This window comes from Lonchura striata, chromosome 3 (assembly GCF_050655825.1).
Source record: "Lonchura striata isolate lonStrDom1 chromosome 3, ASM5065582v1, whole genome shotgun sequence".
In the NCBI taxonomy this organism is placed as follows: domain Eukaryota; kingdom Metazoa; phylum Chordata; class Aves; order Passeriformes; family Estrildidae; genus Lonchura; species Lonchura striata.
In genome coordinates, this window is record NC_140705.1 from 33,680,273 (window position 1) to 33,699,429 (window position 19,157).

The following is a 19,157-nucleotide window of genomic DNA, read 5'->3' on the forward strand; positions in this document are numbered from 1 at the left end:
AAAAATACACACACATACCAAGTCTTGCACAAAGTACACACTTATGACACGGGAACTCCTTTCCATCTAAAGATTTCAGGGTCACATCGTAGAGGTATGAACTAGAAGATATTTAATAGCATCAGAAATGTGACTATTTAGAAGAGCTACAAGCTGTAAACTCCACAATTAAATGCTAGCTTTAGCAAATTAGGATTTATCCTTTGAAATCACACACACCTGAACTGTAATAATACCACAGAACATAAACCCAAAAGAACAGGCACAATGCTTTCCAGAATTTCTTTGTCTAAAGTTAAGCTTCAAATATTCCATCTGAAATACTTCCTTCAAAACTCAATTACTGTTTCAAAAAAGCCATGATTAAACAAATTAATTAATTATTTAGTCAATTAAATGGTCTATGTTTAGTTACCTATTTCTTCAATATCAGGAGGCACCATAGGCCTTGATGATGCATTTTAAGAATGAACCCAAGTTCTGTGAAACCAACTACTTTCATGCAATGCTGCTTCTCCTATATAGACTATTCAGGACTTCAGGTAAAAGTAACTCAATCACATCAATGGAATTAAAAAACAAACATCACTTTGCTAAAAGCAAATTAGAAAACATACTATGCATTTGCTTATTTCCAATCCATGTAGTCTTATTGCTACAGAAAGCAGATTTACAGAAGTCAAATTGAATTTGACTGGATAACCCATATCATTTCTCCTGGCATTAGCATTCTATGACACAGTTAATCCACAGAATACACTAAGGTACAATAAAAAGAATCAAAGACATACCACACATAATCTATCCCCAATTACTAATTTACAGATTAAGTCTATAAATATCTACAGACAACTTCCAAACCTGAGTTACTATGATAGAGACAATTGAATACTACAAATTAAAATACAGCTGTATCAACCTTAGTCCTTACTTAACATGTAAAGAGATGATATAAGAGGAAGGCAGTGAGGTAGGGGAAACATGATTTTAAAAAGTTACCATTTCTTCTGGTTCAACTTTGGTTTGTTCCCATTCTTCTTATTGACAACATTAATTTTTCCATTTTCTAACCTGACTCCATCCAACCTGCAAATTATTAACATTAAAAATAAGCAATACAATTAGTATACAGTTCAAACCATTAAAAAGTTTTACAAAGTAACAGTACTTCAGTGGGCTCATATTGTGAATATGAAAATTAATCATCATACAAAAATAGAAGCCAGTTGTTACTTGAAAAGTTTTCAAGGCAGATGTAAAATGCAACTGACATTCTTTCCTCACCTTAGATATGCATTTCATCTTAGATGAAACCTATACTGTAGAGTTACTGCCTACTATTGTACTGTAAATATTCAATTAAAATTTCAATTAAGAGTTCAATACTACAGGGTCAAAAACCAAGAAGTTAAATACATATCAGTACCAATCAATAAACATTGATTGATTGAGCGAAGACAGTGGCTGGGAAGAGATAAGAATTTCAGCACTGGCTTTTTTAGCATCCTAATTCATCAGGGAGGCTTGTGAATGGGATGGTAAAGACACAGGAGTGCTGCTGGTGGACTACACAGTAATACACCTTTAAAGGCAAAGTACCACAGAAACGTTACTCAGGAACTCAGTTTTAGCAGCAGCCTCACATCTTGGCTCTGCATGCAAGAAGTACAGCAAGAAAACTGTCCTGAAAAAACTCATATCCCTCTTTTGAAAGGATAAATACAGGGAAAAAAGCCCAAACTGATTAATGCAGTTCTACAGAGACAATTGATCTAAATTCCATTTGTTTCAGTATGTAACATAAAAATTACATGATTTGAACAAGAATTTAAATTTGCTTTGTTCTGTTTTATACTAAACATATTTGCTGTCTTGTGAAAAACTGCTAGACTACAGACCACAGGATAAAAATTATACAGTCCAGAATTCAGTTACATCAGCTATCTCTAACATAATCAGTATTGCTGTTTTATGGCAGTCTTTCTGGAAAGTCAAATTATTTATACCAGATATCAAATCCCATAGAGCTCATGTCTTAGGGATATTGTCATAGTTTAACTCATCTGGCTAAAGACCATACAGTCCCTCCTTCACTCATTCTGCCCTCACCGCCCACCGGTGGGACAGGGGAGAAAACTGGGAAAAAAATTAATGGGTTGAACAGACAGTTTTGATAGGGCAGAAAAAGAATGGAAAATAGTAATAATGCTAACAGAATGAGCAGATACAAAACAAGTGATGCCCAAACAATGATGGAATAGCTCACCACCCACCAACCCGAAACTCCTATATGTACCGGAAATAAGCTCAGTCAGTACATAAGTAGCATTCTCTCATCATCTCCCTCTAGTTTCTAGTCAAACATCAGTGTTTTAATTCCTACTATTGTCATAATAACTAAATTTAGATCAGCTACGTAAAAAAAACCATGGAGAGTTAATTAAATATAAATGCATTTCCTTTCACCTACCTTCCACTTAAATTGCTGAGCCCAAACTTCTTTGCTGCACTTTGCAACATTTTAATGAGATTAGGTTCATCACCAGCTTTGCCTTTTTTAGATTTGCTCTTCTGTTTTTCATTTATAACTTGCACTTGATTATTTCTATAAATCTCAAATGCAGACTTTCCATTGACGTTTTCATCAAAGCTCATTTTGCTGAGATTAGAAATTAAAGTATCTTGATATTCATCTGATTTTTCTTTATATGAGATTTTTGGCTTGTAACCATGAGTCAAAAGATCACAAGTATCAGTGTATATGAACTGCAGAAGGTATGCAAACAGATCTGGATGGACCTTCTCAATTACATAGAGATCACATCCAACAGCATCTTCATCTTTACGGTAGATGTCTGGAGTGTCTAGCTGGTTGTCACTGGAAACAAAGAGCTTCTTGAAGAAGTCGGAGCGTACGGCCAAGATGTATTTGTGCACGGGGTACATTCTTGTACCAATCTGAAAAGTCACATCATGGATGCTGTCCATTTCATCTGTTTCATCTAACAGTTTGCCAAAATCCATTCCAAAACTAGACAGTGACACACTTGGAATTTCATAGAGACTAGAACAAAATTAAATCCATAATCAAACACTATTTAAACCCTTCATCACATTTTAATGAAATGTTTAATGAAGAGGAAAATTACGTTTCCATTTGGTTTCTTTTCTTACATTGCTGCACTGCTCAACATTCCTTGTCCTGTTCTTTACAAAAATAACTAATAATATGGTATTTATAGAATTAAACTACATAAATAACACATGACTAGCTTCAGTATATTTACAGTATATAGTATTTTGCCTTTGTACTGTACCACTATTATCAGAACTATCTTATCTTCATCTCATTTTTCCAACATGAAAACACAGAAATGCTTGTTGTATTTCATATTACAAACTAAAGCAATGTGGGAAAAAAGCTAATGTTCAGCTATTTATCACAAATGTTGGAATCTATTATGACAGCATAAGAAATATAGTCCAGTATTCTATTTACTTATTTTACTTTACACATTTCCTTCCAAACAAAGAAAAATTCACTTGTCACTTTTATTTAAAAGTTGATTATTGGTAATTACTGAAAGGGTGAATTTCTACAGTATTTAGAACTCAGAGTGTGTTATGAAATACCTGGCAAATGCTTGCCTTAAACACTTCAGATAAAACATCAATACTGTCTATTATCATGCAAATACATAAGCTTAAGCCTTTAGATAACTTCAACATAATTACTAACAAAGTACCATCCTATAGCAGTATGGGTAACTGTATTTACTGTAACTTCTGTATGAGCCAAAAAACAGGAAAAGAATTATTCAATCTCTATTCAATATCAATCACACGCAAAAAAAGTTACAGCTGCTGTCATCTTAAATATACCTGGTTTTAGGATCTGACTGTAATACAGCAAAATTGCAGCCACTAGGATCAGTGGCAATACTGACAGCTCGGTGGACAAAAGTCAGCTTCTGAAGTCGAATTCTTTCATACACACTGGTTGTATCATGTTCACAAGACACATCACATGAAGGATGCTGAAGGCTTGATACAGGTTCTGTTAAAAAAAAAAAAAGAAAATGAATACATATCACATCCTGCTAATTAAAATACAACTAATACAACAAAAAGGCAAGACTATGACTTCTATATGTCCATTGATGGAGTAATTGAATAACACTAAGCCATGCTGAAGATTTCAGGCTTGCTTATTTACAGAATATATAGGAGGAGATCTGGCAATTTCACTGAAAATCTTGTTCTGTATGAGACAGGTATGTTCCTTGCAGAAAAACAAACCATCAGGACCTACTTCCAGTAATATAAGCCAATAAGGTGGAAGTTGCTTTGGACCTTGAATTGTGCCCAGATAAGGGACGAGGAAACAGGTTTCACAGACTTAGCAGTGCAAGCAAGAATATGCTCCTTCTCTTGCTCACCACCAATTCTCTTCAGACTCATCATCTAATATGTGACAAGATTATTACACTAGACCATACTGCTACTATTGCTCTTCAGAAGTACTTTTCTTCCCAAAAAACATGCACCTAAAGATAAACTGAAGGCTGCAAAGTCAATCTTTGTATTACTGAGGAAAGAGTACAGTAGCAGTCGATGCTAAAAACCGTCAGTCACAGAGGAAAGAACTTGCCACATAATACTGCTAGAGATTGTAAAGATTCAATTAAACATTTTACTGATTCAGAAGTACTTAAAAAACACTAAGAAATCACAGCTAACCTTTCTTTTCTGAGTTTTTTTTCCCTTCTTCCAGCCACTTCCCTGTAAAGGCTTCACCATCACGTGTGACAAACATTATTTCATTCCCATTCAAGGCAACATCAGACATGAAGACTTGCCGGCCATACACCCAACGACACTGCTTCATGGAGTTGTTAGATGACTTCCAACAAAACACCTATAATATCAAATTTTTAAGGGAAAATCTTCATATAATTTAAAAGCAGTTACATATTACACACTACTTTTTTAAACACAAGAACATGCCATCTCAAAATAGCATACAAAAGGAGAAAGACATTCTTCAAAATTTTAGGATAAAGTGTTATGAGCATCTATTAGAGAGAATCCATGAGTAAAACAGGGAAAATCTATCATGATATCAAGATACATTTGCTCATGAAGAGCATCTGAAAAGCTTCTCCAAATACTGAAATATCTTCATAGCAGTCATATATAGGACAGGTTTTACAGGCATCTTGACAAGGAGAATAAAAGGTGTCAAGTCAAGAAACACGTTTTATCTAGTTCTTAATTTATAGATTTTTCCAACTGGTTTGCTAATAAATCAGACAAATTCAAAGCTAGCACACTGGGAATTTAAACCATTTCCTGTTAATTGTTTGACAAAAATCTCAAATTTCTCTGCACCAGTCTAGGTTTGGAATGGAGATCATGACTAAGCACAAATATCAAAACCCTCAGGAATACGAAGCACTGCATACACAGCAAGACCCCAACAAAGTACACTGTACATATCTGAAAGACAGGCCCAAGCAAGGCAAAGCTCAAATGTGGCATTAGCAGTGCTAAAGTCAGGCTTTCATTTTCTCCCACTGAAGGACTTACACAGGTCTGTTAGCATCTACATAAGGGAGGGACAGAAGAACTTGAGTAACCTATTTAATTTCAACTGCCTTGAGCCCTAAGAATCACAGAATGGTTGAAACTGAAATGGATCTCTGGAGGTTGTCTAGTCCAGCCCTCTGCTCAAGTAGGAGTACCCAAAGCCAGCTGCCCAGGAACATGTCCAGATAGCTTGTGAGTATTTCCAAGGATAGTGATTTCATAGCTGTAACTGGCAACCTGTGGCAGTGCTGGACCACCCTCAGTGCTTCCCGATATTCAGATAGAGCCTGCTCTATTTCAGTTTGTGTCCTCTGCCTCTGGTACTAGCTCTGGGCACCACTGAAAATACCCTGGCTCTATCTGCTTCACATCTTCTCTTCAAGTATGTACATACAAGTGACTTTCTATTTTCTGTGTATATACTTGTGATTTTTATTTTCTAGGCTAAACAGTATTCCCTTCAAAAAATGGCAAACAAGGCAAACTGTTTCAGTAAACCCAACTGTTAAGATCCCATCCCTCTCCTTATTAAATAATTTATAACGCCTGAAAGCACTGAAGATCCCAGTACTTGTCAGTATTCAACATGGAAAGATATAAAATGCACACAGACATTTTTCCTCTGATGCAGGAAGATGAAGTAATTTCTTACTGTTAAAGCAGTGTCCCAAAGATGTTGAAGGGGCACTACCAATACTACAGATGCTAGAGGCTACCCCTCAAATGATCAAATACTGAACTGAAAGTTTATAATCTCTGAGACAACTAATAACCTAATGAAAAGATAAGATCATCTCAAAACATAGCTCAGCCAAATGCAAGGAAAGAAAAGGAAATAACCACATTGCTCCTTATTTTGATACACAATCACTTTTTTCAACTTTCTTTAAGGAAAAGCTTCTTTGTAAACACCACTAGATGGCAGTGAAGGTTGAGATCTCTCAGTGAGCAGATCGAAAAAAGGGATTTAGTAGGGTCCTGTAAACCAGCACTTAAAAAAAGAGGGAAGAAAAAAATAAATTCACCATGGCCTTCCAATTCTAAGACAAAAGAGCATCTACACTTATATATTAAATGATTCGCCAGATTTAGGTGCAACATTTTGACCATAAAACAGTTGTGTTTTAACAAAGGCTTTAAAACTTCAAGTCCAGAGACTACTTTGAAAGGTGAAAAGGTGCCTGGCATAAGTGGAATGAAGAGATGGGAAGAAAAAAAACAAACACACCAACAAAAAGAACCTAAACCACATATACTATATAACCACTAATGTGCATGCAAAAACAGTTTACACCTTCACTGAAAAGCCATTAAAAGTCCATAGAATGAAAAATTAATTACTGTACATTACTTTTGTAATCCTCACGTGGCCCTAATATAAAAAAAACACCAGCAAGCAGCTCTACAGAAACAAATTGACTGGGGAACAATAAGCTTTTTCAAATATATTAATGGCAATAGGCAGTGTAAGAGTTAACATCAGCCCATTACAGGGTGAGGATGGTCACTTCACAAACAGGGGACAAAGAAAAGGTACAGGTGTTTAACACATTCTTTGCCTGTCTTCAATAATGGAGTCTCAGTGCCCTGATTTGAAGGACCATGACTGTGAGAATGACCAACTCCCAGTCAACCCTGAAACTCTGTGGGATCTGCTGCTCTAGCTGGATCCCTACAAAGCTATGGGGTCTGGTGAGATTCATCTGAGAATCCTCAAATAGCTGGCTGATGTGATCCCAAAGCGTCCCTTCATGATTTTTGAGCAGTCTTGGAAATCCAGAGGTCCCAGCTTCTGATGAACATTGTCCCAGTTTTCAAGAAAGGCAAGAAAAAAGAACCCCACACTATACATACAGTCCTGTCAGTCCCACTTCAGTGCCTGGTAAAGCTGTGGACAGGATTATTCTGGGAGGTGTTGAAAAACACCTGAAAGACAACGCAGTTATTGGTCACAGCTAGCATGGCTTCATGAGGGGAAAGTCCTGCTTATCAAACCTGATTTCCTTTGATGATAAGGAAACCCACCTAGCTGACCAAGGGAAGCCAGCTGACAATCTTTTTGGATTTCAGCACAGCTTTTGATACTGCTTTTCATAAGATCCTTCTGGACAAAATGTCCAGCACACAGCTGGATAAACACACCATGGGATGGGTGAGCAACTGGCCCACGAACTGGGCACAAAGGGTTACAGTGAATGGGGTGACATCAGACTGGTGACCTGTCACTTACTGGGGGTGTTCCACAGGGCTCCTCAGCCCTGCGCTCTTCAACATCTTCATAAGTGACTTGGAGGCAGGACTGGAAGAGATACTTAGCAAGTTCACAGATGATACAAAACTGGGAGGAGCTGCTGACTCCCTCCAGGGCAGGGAGGCACTGCAGAGACCTTGACAACTGAAAGGCTGGGCAACCACCAACCACCAAGTTCAACAAGGGAAAGTGCCAGATTCTACCCCTGGAACATGCCTGGATGTATGGACAGACTGCGGAATGGGATGCTGGAAAGCAGCACCTGGGAGTCCTGGTCAGTTGAACACGAGTCAGCAGTGCCCTGGCAGCCAGGAGCCCCAACCCTGTCCTGGGGGACATCAGGCTCAGCATCACCAGCTGGATGAGGGAGGGAATTGTGCTACTCTGCCCAGCTCTGGGGCAGCCTCACCTCGAGTGCTGGGGGCAGTTTTTGGCACCACAATCTAAGAAGACAAACTATTAGAGAGAGTTCAAGGAGTGCAATAAAGATGCTGAAGGGCCTTGAGGGCAAGCTGTGTGAGGAGCAGCTGAGGGCACTCGGTCTGTTCAGCCTGGAGGACACTGAAGGGGATAACTCATTGCAGTTACAACTTCTTCTTTAGGGGACAAGAAAGGACAGGCACTGATCTCTTCTTTGTGGTGACCAATGACAGAACCTGAGGGAATGGCCTGAAGTTGTGTCAGGGGATGTTTACTGCAAAAAGATTCTTCACCCAGAGGGCACTGGAAAAGGCTCCTCTGGGAAGGGGTCATAGCACCAACCATGACAGAGTTCAAGAAGCATTTGGACAATGCTCTCAGGCACCTCATGTGACTTTTGGGAATGGTCCTGTTTAGGGGCAGGAGCTACACCTTGTGGGTCCCTTCCAACTCAGCATATTATATGATTCTGTGAAATTCCTTATTTTCTATGCATGATTTTGTCCTAGCTTACATTTAAAGTTTGATTAATCACTATGTAACCTGCTATATAATTATAGTTGTGAAAACTTACCCTTCCAGCTTCATCCAGTGCCAGAATGCAAGTCTTTTGACCCCCATTTTCTTCAAGATGCTGGGTATCTACTTTATATTCCAAATATCCCCCACTCACAAGAACTTTTTTAAGGTTCAGCTGTCTGAAAGAACACAAGTTAAATTAGTATCCCCCTATTGTGTACTTAATGTTGGTTCTATGACAGTTACCTTTTTCCTTTACACAAGCAGTAAAAAAATAAAATTGAGGCAGTGGCACTGAAAAATTACTTATGTTTAGTTTCATCCTTCCGGTACTATTAACATAGTTGGTAATATTACAGCAGACTATAACTTTTGTTTGTTTTTAAGTATATCACATTGTATATCTAAGTTATTCACAAAATTTCATGAGTGAAAAATCAGTAGATGTAGCTTTGATTTCATCATTAACAAAAATTTATTCAGCTGTCTGTATTAAAACATCTATCCTATCCCAGCAGGTCATTTCTCAGGGGTTTGCTAGGTCTTGGTTTTTAGCTGATCAAAATCATACTAGTTATCTTTTCTCAGATGCTTAGTATAAGAGCACAGGATACAACATTAAGATTCTACAAGTGTCAAAACCTTCACTTACAACCATGTAGAAATTAAGTATAAGGCAATCATTAAGCTATAATATATCGATATATACTGTTAGAATCTGAAGTGAAGCTGAAAAGCTAGGGGGGAGTTATGTGGGCAAAATCAAATCTAAAAAAATCTATTCTAATCTGCCATTGCAAACTAGGTAAAAGAGAACAGAATTAAATATTTCCCTAAATTCATGAGTCAAGAAATCAGTTTCTTCAACAGGTTTTACATCCTGGTTTTAGCTTACAGATCAGATGATTTTACAACATCCTCCTTACAACCTAAATTATTCTTTATAATATACTATATCTACACATTAATTAGCAAATTCAGACCCCAAAAAAATCATAACATAAATAAACAGAATAGCAGATCTTCAACGTCTCTACCAAGATGCACTTAGACAAACTCAAAGTAACAGAGGAAGAAAAATACCAGTTTCAATGTTTTTAAACTTACGGCCCAAAATATTTCTTTTTAACGTGTTTTTTTAAATATCTTTGATAAACAGCAAGTGGCACCTTAGCCTCTTGTAAAAAAAGCCTCCAAAAACAAGTGAAGAAACAAACAAAAATGATAGCCGTAGTTCATATCAAAGAACTACAAATGAAAAAAACACAGGGCACCATTCTATTTTCTGTACTTTATGCACAAAAATCTTTAAAATAGCTTGCAAGTATACAACTACAGTGAAGTCTTCCCCTATTGTTCTTCATGACAAATTAGAAAAGTAAGACATACTTGGAAGCTATCTTTTTGCACTGATAGTCTGCAAGTAAATAAATATCTCCTCTTTCAGAAACACATACTGTAGCGCCATCACTTGCAGAGACCAGGGACACAGAGATGTCTTTATGGTGTAGAGCAGAGACTTGGCGAGGTGCAGTTACACATTTTTCTCCATTAGGATCCAGCAGATAACCTAGAAAATATAACACACCCAAAAAATTCCTTGCCATTCCACACATTGTTCACTTAAAGGATACTTTATGACACTACTTTGAAGAACCTTTAAATTCCAAAAGATTTTTTAGGTAGTTGGATAATTTGTCTTCAAAATATTTAGACGAGAATGACCAGACCTACTTGTTAGCTCACTACAAATACCTGAAAACCAAGACCTGATACATAAAAATCATGTAAGGCATATTTGACAGGGTAGTTATTTAACATGGTGCTACAGCTTTGCAAAAAAAAAAAAGAATATTTATTTCATCATATGAAAATTCAAGACAGTAGAAATACCATAACATTTGCATAAACTACAGATTATTTCAGACACAGGAATAAAAAAAAATAAGCTTGTCAAAAAATTTACTGTAACTGCAGGTAAGCATGAAAGCAGCAGTTACATGACACAGAAAAGGTTGGACCTGTAATGCAAGATCTCTGAAAACATTAAAATTTAAAAAAAAATGCAGGTCATTGCTGCTCTGTTCCTACAAGAAGTCTAACATCAGGAATCTCATACATGCCATAATCCTGTTTTGTGTGCAGGGCACTTATGCCTGCACCACAGAGCGCAACAGGGTACAGATACTGAGAAACAAGCAGCAGAGCTGCTCCTACAGCTGGAAGCAGCCCTGCCACAGGATAATGTAGGGCTATGCACAAACATCTTATGGGGGCAAGGTTTACCACCACAGGTGTACCATGGTGCCCAACTGACACAGATAATATCACTTAAGATTCAATTACTGTCTCTCTATGATACTGTACTGGACCACATGCTAGACAGAATAATCCCAACAACATGAACAACCACAAAAAAAGCTTAGATGAATGGGTGCATATAAAAAAAAGGCAAAATCAAACCACAAGATACTCATTAGTAAGGTATTTCTCTGACAAAGACAAGTTTTTCACATACCTTTGACACCTTAACATAGAAACACAAAAACAGCTGGAACCTGAGGCCAGAGCTGATGCAGATTAACTCTAAGTACCAGAGATAGCTAACAATTTTGTTTGCACATATACACAAAACTGCAAAAATGCAAATCTAAACCAGTATAGCAATACCTGTTTATTAAAAAAGATAAAACCAATTTAAATGTCCCATTCATAAAACAAATCAAGTTCACTAGTTGGTAATATATTTTTAAAAGGTTCTTTCTTGACTTCAGAATAAGACAAAGTTAACTGAAGATTCTGGTAATGGTATTGCTGAAAAAAATCTAGATATAGGCTATTTCACTTTAAAAAGTTAGTATGGAAAAAGTTATCAGTAGCATGTTTACAGTGCTTGATGAAAGAAGGACATAGGCAGGAGAGCTGAAGGCTAGTTTATAATTTATTAAAGGCAGTGCCAGCCAGATTGCTGGTAGGAGACAAGCTTGCCTTGGAGTAATTTCCAACACAGCAACATTCTGTTCCCTCAAAGTCCCCAGCAGCAGGACCACACAAGATACATAGAAAGTAAAAGTTATAAAGAGTTCAAATGAGAGCTAAATCTGACAAGCTCCTATTATCTCAAAATGTGAAAGTAACTGTTAGGAATGAAAAATATGCTTCAAAAGAAGTGTGAAGGGATGATGTCATCAGATTGGTTAAAAAAAAAAAGAACAGAAGAGAGAGAGAAAAAGCTTCACCCAGGCTTCTGTTCTCAGAAGCAGATGACAGGTTAAGCATGAACAACATCTTTCAATGGCTGGGTTTTACTTTCAGAATGCTTCTACCTTACCTAGTTGGCCGCCATTCAGCCCCATGGTATACACTGCTTCCTTAGTCCATAGCACAGTATGGAATCTGCCTGCAGCCACTCCAATCACCATTCTACCTTTCAGGTTTTTTGCCTGAACCTAAGCACAAATCCAAAGTACATCTTAATATTAAGTAGCAACAGGTGAATTTCACATATACAAACTTCTGACAACATTAAACTCCTAAAGTCATTAAGAGTGAAGCACTGATATCAATCCACATACAGCCTAATAAATCAGGTTATTTCAGAAGTTTGTCAAGTGGGACACTATTGAACTAATGACAAAAATAATTAAACTTTTTTGTAATATCTAATCAGAACTGGAATCCAGTCTCCTTAGGCTGTCTTCACATGTAAGCTGTTGAACAAGACTGAACAGGACATCTATAGCACAGCCACAGAAGACTCAGGTGCTGCAAAATGTCAGTTAGAAGTTTAAACTTGCAAGTCCTAATGGCCTAAACACACTGCAGAACACTACACTACTAATTCCACACTTCACATTTAACTTAACTTTTCCAGATTAAGATGATAAAATCTAAGGAAGTACTGTGGATATAGAGCTGTCATTACACTACTGAAGAACACACGGTACCCCAAAACACTATCCTGTTGCATTTTGGCCAATCATTCTTTTCTACTTTCACAACACTGATAGTGCCATGTTCTTCTACTTCAAATTAAGTTAAAGCTTCTTTACTTACAAAAAAAAAAAAAATAGAGATTATGCATAGAAATATAGTTAAGCTGCTGATGCCCATACACCCTCTTCCCTGTCACTACTCTTCCCAAAGCACTGACTCCAGTGCTTCGAGAAAAGGATGTAACACTCAAAACCTGAAAGCCATCATCCAATGTTCCAAAAGGAGTTAAGAGCATGATTCTCAAGTGATAGATACCTGTTAATACTTCAGCTACAGAACAATTTGGGGAAGAGGGAAGAAAAGGATTTTGGCAGTCATACCCTGTATCATACTTTGCACTACAAATTTTGGTGTTGTTCAAGTTACAAACTAAGACATTTATCAGAACACAGTTAAGATCTGAGATGTCTGATAACACAGAATCAAGATTTATCTGAACTCACATTAAACTTTGTGATTCTAAAAAGGTTACGGGTTATTTTTATAATCTTCACATTTTACTTTCTGCTAAGAAAAACCAAAACAGCAACACCAAACAATTAAGCTTTGACTTTTACCTGTCTTGGAACACTGCAATTAGAAGGAGGAGGAAGAATACCCAATTGATGGAAAGTATTCAAACCAAATGTGTAAACATATCCATCTTCTGTTAGAACAACAGTATGATCCTTAGCTGCAGCTATCTGGGAGCACTGATGACCAGTTAAGCCTTCCACAAGTCTTGGAACCTGAATCAGGAAAAAAAAAAGTTGATATAAAAGCATATTGTTTTATTATTAACCAGTGGCCATCTAGGAAACTAAGACAGTCATGACCAAATATTGAAATAAAGATAAAACATATTTGAACATTCAATACACTCATTAACATAACAAGCACACCCAGTGCAGTAACATTAATTACTGTCATTTGAAATGCTATCAGAGAAGTGTCCTTTTCTATCACAGGAGATCAATTTTAAACCACTTGTTCTGAAATTAGATTGGAAACTACATCTTCAGGACAGCTGAACAAATATTAACTATCATGTGGTATTTTAAATACCACAAACACTAAAGCTATCTCCCTCCGACACAGGATAATCCCAATGAAATTTCACAGAATAAGAAAGCAGTTCTGTATCTCTGAGTCTTCATGCACTCTAACATGACTTCTCCTTTATTCAACAACATAACATCACAATTTCAAAAAGCAATTTAAAAAAAATCCTAATTTAACAGAATTACTTTCTTTTAAAAAGAAGAGAAAATTTGAGCTCCAGTCTCCACTATAGCATTCAACAACAGAATACCTATTTCTACCAGATATTCGATATTAGAAATTTTTAAAAATTACTGTGCTGCAAGATAAATGCACACTACAAGGTAGGGTAAGATGCTTAAGTCTAAGAACTGTATTGTCATAATATCTTAGTCTTCTCAAATTTTAGTTTTGTGCATTGCAACAATGTACTATTCAAATGAAAAATGACCATTGCCTTTTTACTTAAGTTGCATAAGTCTAGCAAAAAGCAACCCTAGCAAAAAGCAACCCTACCATCCCTCCTCCTGCCACTACAGCTTCCCAGTACTGTACTGCTGTTTCTCTGCCAAAAAACATTTTATTCCACTTATCTAGCATCAGCTGGCCTTTAAATCAACTGAGCCATAACACAAGTTTGACCACAGCATCTAGCTATCTGAAGTTAAAATATAATTAAATGCAGATTCCTCTATTCTCTGCCACTTCACTATTAGCACTGGAGAAGTTTTTCTGTTACTTGGTGGGAAGCAAGAAGTTTGGTTTAAAATGAATGGCAAATTCATTTTGAAAGCACACTGACAGAAACTCTAATTCACTTTTTAGACTTGCTGCTAGAAATAAAAGAAACATCATACTAGAGTACAAGAAGTAACACAAGACAGCATACCAAGCATGTTTGTTCATCACCATGACCCAAGCGCCCTCCTTGTCCATGTCCACATGTATACACTTGGCCTTTGTGGGAAAGGAACACAGAGTGGAATTTGCAGAGTACCACCTGAAAAAAAAATGGATGGGGAGGAGGCAACATAGGACAGATTAATTTTTCTGGATAATCTGAAAACACTTGCCATAAGTACTTCATGAAGTAGATCTGCTTTAAAGATATATTCATGAAAATACAAGTAAGATAGTGGTATTAAATCATAGGACACATAAAATACTTGCTTTAAACATACTATGTACTGCCTTAAGCTATTTGAAGAGATCAGCAGTTTCAGTTTATTAAAGTAAGATCAAGCATGGCCTCATAGGCTAACAGAAACTCAAAAGACTGAATTTTTAAGGTCCACAATGCTACCTCAGAAATGCCAAAGAAAACATGTGAAGACTGCAGCACAGATTGTCTGCCCTGAATTTTTGCTCAAATTGTACTTCAAACTTTCCAAGATTCTCAAAGTGAAGTCACAAGAAGTTATGCGAGACATGTGCTTAACAGTATATGCTGCTTTGAACACAAAATGAATTTTAATTCAACATATACCAAGCATATTTATTATTCTACTTCAGTCCAGTACTGGAATCACACAGGAAGTCACCAGCTCAAAACAGTTACAGAATATAATGTTTCTGAATGCATTTAATGATATACAAACCATATATCCAAAGCAAATAGTATAAAACACCCTGTTCTCCCCACCAAAACAGAGAACCACAATTTCAGTAATGGTGACTGGGGTTGCAAGGAGATAAGGAGGTGGGCAGAGAGGGGAAGGCATCAAGAACTGTTTTGTCCATGGAAATCTTCAAGACTTGATAACTCCTTTGTTACTTTTTCTCCCTTACACACCCCTCACCAAGAAACATCCCCATGTAATATATTAAGAATACCTGTTTAATATACACGCCATTACGAGGAAAAAGGTCCACCAGTTCAGGATGATGTCTACCCTGCTGACCACCATGACCCAAGGTAAAATTTATATTGCTTCCCCAGGTGTAGACTTCTGTGGGATCTGTAATGAAAAAGATTCTCTCTGGAGCTTAAATTTATCAGTATTGTGCACATTGATATCAAAAAACAACTGCTATTTCTATCTAAAAATTGAAGAGGGATTTTTTTTTTTACCTAAAACTGAAATTTAAAACATTTAATAGTATAAGAAGCAAGATACCATGAAAAAATATTCCAATAATACTGTACAGATGATCAACATTAGCATCAGGCATCTCACAAATTATGAAGTCCCAATTAGAAACAAAAAATATTGTATACACTGGTACTTAGATTAATAGATTGTTGAAACAGATCTCATTCAAAACACAAATTAGACTATTTTATTTCTTACCAGTTTTCTTGAACACCACATGCATAGGCCTATCTTTCATCACAAGATCCAGGGCTGATAAGCCTTCTTTATCCTGAATATACAGACTAACACCATGCTGAAATAGGAGAGGAGATGAATTGAAGTTAATTTTAACTGCACAGCTTGATGTAAACCGTGCAAACCTTTAAGGAGCAAAACACATCTTTAATTGAAGCTTCGACTGATAAAAGAAAATCTTCAGATTCAAGTAAACTGTACGCAATTCAAAAACATTGCAAGTCTGTTCTGCCATATATACATCTTGTTGATATACTAACAGATTTTATTGTCTCAACCCTGACTGTGTAATAATCTGTAACCAGCAAAACACAAAGGAAACAGATGTGAAGATAAAGCACTGACATCTAGAAATGGCAAGGATTCACCAAAAATCAATTTACCGGCTTCAAAGGATGCATTTTCTTAAACTGGCATTCTACAGAATCAGTTTTTACAATCTAGACAAGTGACAAAATAATAAAAAAAAACCTATTATTTTAAAAATAAGCAAGGAACAGAGTTTCACAGCTGCTGAGAAAAGGCAAGGAGGACACAAACAGCCAGGAAAGAGAGCACTAGGGAAGGTTCAGAGGTACAAAGCTTGTACAGATCATTCTTTCAGAACTTAGAGAAATAGATAATCTCTGTAAACACCATTTTCTCAATACAAGAGTACTGCTACAGCAGCACTGATTTTAGGAAGGAAGTCAAGTGTCATCAATCACTTCCCAAAAGGGAAGAACTCCAAATGTCAGATGTCTTCAAACAGAACCTAATGGCCAACTCAGCTGTACCTGTGTACCTGAGGTCATGGCTAATACAAAGGAAACTTTAGAAAACCTCTCACTTAAGAGGTAAACACATGAAATACAACTTTATCTGGAGAAACATTCCCCAGAAGAAAAACAGCATACATTCTCAAAATTATAAAGACAACTCTAGTGCAACAGGACTGTGATTAATTCACCATATGACAGAAAAAACTGATCTATTTTTATGACTTAACAGATAGCTGGATATTCTTCATTTTTGGAAGTTGTTTAAAATATTCACAGGCAGACAAAGGCTGCAGGGATATTCACATGGTCTGAATTTGTGAAAACAAACTCCAGTTACTTGCTCAGTGGCAAATCTTGTAGGTATTAGATTAGATACAGTCTGAGAATAAGCCAAGACTGCCTCCAGCCCACAGCAGAAGTCTGCCATCCACACTAGTTTAGGAACCCAGGGGCTGATTCTGGAGCTAGTCCTGGTTAACATTCTGACTAACAGCCTGGATGATAGGCTAAAGTGCTGCTCCCTCAGCAAGGGTGATGACAGGAGACCAGGAGGAGTGGCTGATAAGTCAGAGGGTTGTGCTGACATTCAAAGAGACTTTGACAGGCAGGAGCAACAGGCTGAGAGGAGCAACATAAAGTTCAACGAAGGGAAATGCAAATCCTGGCCCTGGGGAGGAACAATCTGGTGAACTGGTACAGCTGGAGGCTGAGTGACTAGAAAGCACCTTAGTAGAAAAGGACTTAGGGCTTCTTGTAGACCACCAGATGACCACAAGCCAGCAAGCTCAGAGTTAAGAGTGGTGAAAGCATCCAGGGCTGCAGGTGGGAGTGCTGCCAGCAAGCATTACTCAGCACTGGGAAGCCACAGCTGGAGTGCTGGGTTCAGGTCTGGACTCCCAGACAGATAAGGACATATAGGAGCAAGCTCAGCAAAAAAACATGAAAATAATGACTGGGGCATCTGACATTCAAAGAGAAGCTGAAAGAGTTGGGATGCCTAGCCTTGAGAAGGCTTGGGATGGGGGAAGGGGACAGCTTGTCTTATCATACATAATAAATACATAATTGGAGGTAAGAGGTAGGGATCACAATGATATCCAGTGACAGAAAAAGTGGCAATGAGCACACACTAACATATAAGAAATCCTGTTTAAATCTAAAACACATTTTTACTGAACTGATAGTAACACACTTGAACAGAGATGTCTGATGCTCTGCTCAAAATCCAACTGGACACAGTCCTGTGCAACCTGCTCTAGATGACCTTGCCTGAGCATGGGGGCAAGACTAAGCAACCTTCAGAGATCTCCTTCTATCTCACCTATTTCATGATTCTATTCTATAATCAGTTTCTGTTGTTGCTGTAATACCTTAAGAACATACCCCCTTTATAACACAGTACAGCAGACAGACTCCAGTTAAAGAACTGGAAGAGAGATCACCCTCCATGAGCCGTTTCGTTTTTTTTCTTAGAAGAATATCAGAAGAGCTGGATAGTAAAAAAATCTTATTCACTTATGTACCTGACAGAAAAGTAAAAGACATTGGGGAAAACCTGTACAGGCCTCCTGTAAGCAAATATCAAAGATACAGCTAGACACATATGCACTAGAAGACTGAATATTTCTTCATATATCATGTACCGAATTTCCAGTTTTCTAGAGAATGGAATCATACGTACAATACTTATAAAAACTTTTTTTCAAGTTTACTGAAAAATTCCCCACTCTGTAAGGGGGACCATACCAGATCCACCATCTCTCTGTTTAAAGGCTAGCAGAAAGCAGAGAGTTACGTCTACAAATGGCTAGTCACTGTAATTTTAAAAGACTGCATTCAAAATGGAAAATTCTCTGACTTAAAAGGTTTGTTTTTAAATAACCTTGAACTACAAATATTTCATTTTCTCACATGGTTAAAGAGACTGAATATCTCAAACAAACATCTCTTCCCTTTGCTGTACTTGCAAAAGGAGGAAAAGAAGGAAGATCAATTAAAAATATATACAATTTGCTAATTGGATGGGAAGAAACAGCAGTTGTAAGAAAGGAATAAGGACGACTCAGCAAAAGCCCTAGTTTAAAATACTAATGAAATGGAGATTCACTTAATAGAATACTCCATATCTTGAATTATCTCTTAAATATACAATTAATTTCTAATTATAACTCCATTTAATTTTCCCTTATTTTATGTTCTCTAACATCAATTGATAAAATTACTGCAGATCTATTTTCAGAGTATCTTTGATTTGACCACTCTCTATTTTTA

The 19,157-nt window shown here is 37.0% G+C and overlaps 1 protein-coding gene across 1 annotated transcript in view; it reads right to left on the reverse strand.

Annotated features, from left to right (window-relative positions):
* IBTK (inhibitor of Bruton tyrosine kinase) overlaps window positions 1-19,157 on the reverse strand; it is a 53,407-nt gene that overhangs the window by 26,385 nt on the left and 7,865 nt on the right. The window contains exons 3-14 of the mRNA XM_021546192.3: window positions 16,087-16,183; window positions 15,629-15,753; window positions 14,685-14,795; window positions 13,333-13,503; window positions 12,111-12,228; window positions 10,169-10,349; window positions 8,835-8,958; window positions 4,741-4,918; window positions 3,883-4,057; window positions 2,471-3,064; window positions 1,000-1,086; window positions 19-101 (exon numbers count right to left, since the gene is read on the reverse strand). Of these exons, the coding sequence (XP_021401867.3) occupies window positions 19-101; window positions 1,000-1,086; window positions 2,471-3,064; window positions 3,883-4,057; window positions 4,741-4,918; window positions 8,835-8,958; window positions 10,169-10,349; window positions 12,111-12,228; window positions 13,333-13,503; window positions 14,685-14,795; window positions 15,629-15,753; window positions 16,087-16,183 (2,044 nt within the window). The remainder of the gene's footprint in view (window positions 1-18; window positions 102-999; window positions 1,087-2,470; window positions 3,065-3,882; window positions 4,058-4,740; window positions 4,919-8,834; window positions 8,959-10,168; window positions 10,350-12,110; window positions 12,229-13,332; window positions 13,504-14,684; window positions 14,796-15,628; window positions 15,754-16,086; window positions 16,184-19,157) is intronic.